At 41.3% G+C, this 2,773-nt stretch overlaps 1 protein-coding gene across 2 annotated transcripts in view; it reads left to right on the plus strand.

Annotated features, from left to right (window-relative positions):
- The window catches only part of DENND2C (DENN/MADD domain containing 2C), a 24,044-nt gene extending 21,271 nt beyond the window's left edge, over window positions 1-2,773 (plus strand). The window contains exons 14-18 of one of the 2 annotated variants that reach the window (XR_001412790.1): window positions 159-200; window positions 694-710; window positions 1,067-1,172; window positions 1,737-1,976; window positions 2,287-2,374. Coding sequence is in view for 1 of the 2 variants with exons in the window: in XM_014948549.1 (XP_014804035.1) it covers window positions 159-200; window positions 1,067-1,172; window positions 1,737-1,976; window positions 2,287-2,373; window positions 2,708-2,739 (507 nt within the window). In the remaining variant the exon portion in view is untranslated. Of the gene's footprint in view, window positions 1-158; window positions 201-693; window positions 711-1,066; window positions 1,173-1,736; window positions 1,977-2,286; window positions 2,375-2,707 lie in introns of those variants that run through there. The other variant, XM_014948549.1, reaches the window with a different exon arrangement.

Here is a 2,773-nt window from a genome sequence, read left to right on the forward strand (position 1 = left end):
ACATTTGCTGTTCTGATAGACAGCCTGCAGTTAGGCAAAACGTGTTTCATGTGTGACATCCCCTGCCACTGGGGACATTTTAAAAAAAAAAAAGTGTCTTTTTGGGTACAGCATCATACCTGGTTATGACACAGTATGTTTTGTACATCTTTCCCCAGGTTCTGATTGTTGATCTCTGTGCTGACAAGTTCTTGCAAGAGGTGAGTGAAATTACAGTACCTGTAACTCGTGGTTATATGCCAGGAAAGTGAAAGAAAATGAAATCAATTAGTGAAATCAGTGACAGCTATTATTCCTATGTAGATTCCAGTGGCTGAAGAAATAATCTTGTGTTCCTTTTTGATCAATAAAGAAAGGAACAGGCATACAAATCCTGAGCTGAATTTAAAAGCAGATACTTGGTTGGTTCATTATGTAAAGTGGACCACTGAGATTCTGTGCTGCTTTCTGTGTATTTTTCTCTACAGGGCTTTCTCCTCTCATCTAGCTCAAGTGTGTGTGTTGGTTTTGGTTTTTTTTTTTCCCTAGTGATAGTCTAGGAGACAAATTATCACAGTTCACTTGTGGTTCTCTGCTGAACTTTGCCTAATGTCCTCACCAGACAAGTAGCTATAAATGCTCTGGAGAATTACTAGTTCTGGAGGATATTTGTGTCTCCTTTTCCTTGCCTTACTGTTCTGTTTTGCTTTGCAGCCTGCAACTGGAGAAAGGTATTATAGGATCAGGGTTTTTTAACTGTAATGTTACAGTTAAAAACATGCTCATGTTTTCTCAGATACTTTTGTTGTCCTTGTGTGTTTTATTGCTGGTACAGTAAGCTTGAGTCTGTGTTGTGGATGTAGCACCCATTGTTCTGTGTTGGCCAGTTGGAGGGTGCTGAGCAAACCTTTCTGGTTTCTGTGGCTACAAGACAAATGTATTATCTCCACCACAATATACCATATCACAGAGTAACTTCCCTCTAGCTGCTTTAGGCATGTTACGAGTATTTCTCATCTATTCACAATGAAAAGCTTCTACTGATGATAGAACACAAGAATATCTTCAAGGCCATTTTTTTCTTTAGGTATCAGACGAAGATGAGATTCTGCCTCATAAACTCCAGGCTGCGCTTGTACAAGTCTTGGAAGAACGAAGTGAAATCTTGTCACATGAGCAGAGTGACCTACGAGGTACTTCTGTGGAAAAGTGTTTTCACGGTAGCAAATATCTACAGCTCTTGTGTAGTAGATACAAAAATGAGTGAAGGGAAATAAACATTAGGAAGTGAATTTTTAGAAAGCTATTTTCCTGTGATCTTACTGAGAACATCTTTCTGGTGAATGTGTTAGAAGTTTGGTGTCCTAACCATTGTTCCTCTTTTCACAATCAGTGTGTGTAGAGCTCGAGTTTGCATCAGGGCAAGTGCATCTGTTCCCACGCTTTGGGTTTTCTTTGAATTTTTGTAAGTGAAAGAGAGAACATTTTTTCTTTAACAGAATGTAGCAAGTTTCTGCATTCTGACAGACCGTTGAAAATGATTTAGAATGGAATCTGTCTCAGCTGCAGCAGAAAGTTGACATGGGAGAGAAATCTTAATATTAGAGCTGTGGTTTTCTCTGATATCAAACACTCATCTGAAATCTCATAGCCTGAGACAGGCAGCCTAAAAACTAAATGCTGCTCCTCTTTTAGAAAAGGAACGACCAAAGCGATGAACGTAGAGGGAAATTTCTCCTCTGTTGTCCTCCTCGCAGGTGACATGCCTCTGAACTCCCTGGTCTCTGAAGCTTTTGTGCAGTTCTTTGTGGAGATCGTTGGACACTACTCCCTGCACATGACTGTCACAGAGAAAGGGGAGCGGGTGTTCCAGCGGGAGCTGTTCCGTAAATCCCACGTGTCGCGCAACGTGCGTCACTTCTTGCACTTCTTTATGGAAACGCAGATGTTCGCAGGGTTCATACAGGACCGAGAACTAAGTAAGAACGTGGTCAAAGGTGAGGCTTCATCTTACTTTCTTGTTTTACAAACTCACTTTCAATATTATGTGACTTTGACTCCGAAGAAGATGCTCGTCCTGGCAAGTTCTCCTGTTGGCATTTTGGCACATGGAAGAGCTCCACGCCCTTCTAATTACTCAACAGAATTAATTTTATGTAGCAAAGAATTTTTGCTTCTCTCTCCTTCCTGGGCTCACATTCCACGCGTGATTCCCCTTTTGTAACCTCCTCGCTGATGATGTAAGATGCCACATGCTAAAAAATGGAATAGCTCACTTGGTGATTTTTTTTCTCCCCCCCTCTTTAGGCCTTTTTGAGGTCCGTGCCTTGCAGTATTTGGAGAGTATTTCAGAGACAGAACCAACCGGGATGAACAAAATCCTTCGCAGTCTGGGTAAAAGGACACCCTTGCTTTTTGTTTTTTTTTTTTAAATTTTAATAAATTTAGCTATTGAACAAGTAATTGCATGCAAAAGAGAGCAGGGCCCACTCTTTGCCTCATGCACTAGTGTTCCTTTTGTTTACATTTGCCCCTTCAGGGGATGCTGAACACTTTTTAAGATTTTACTTTTATTTTTAAGCTTTTACATCTTTACATAAAGCTTGTGGAAGCTGCCTCATCCTAGAGTTGTATAAACTTGTTTCTTAACGTTGCTCCACGACCTTCCCCGGCCCGGTGACTCCTCCAGCGCCTCATTTTGTGTTTTTTTTTCTTTTTTTCTCCGTAGGGAGCAAAATGAAATTTCTTCAGAAGAAATGACCGTGCGCTGCTGCGGGACAGCGGAGCGGCGGGG

Source organism: Calidris pugnax, unplaced genomic scaffold (assembly GCF_001431845.1).
Source record: "Calidris pugnax isolate Ruff unplaced genomic scaffold, ASM143184v1 scaffold91, whole genome shotgun sequence".
NCBI classification, from domain to species: Eukaryota; Metazoa; Chordata; class Aves; order Charadriiformes; family Scolopacidae; genus Calidris; species Calidris pugnax.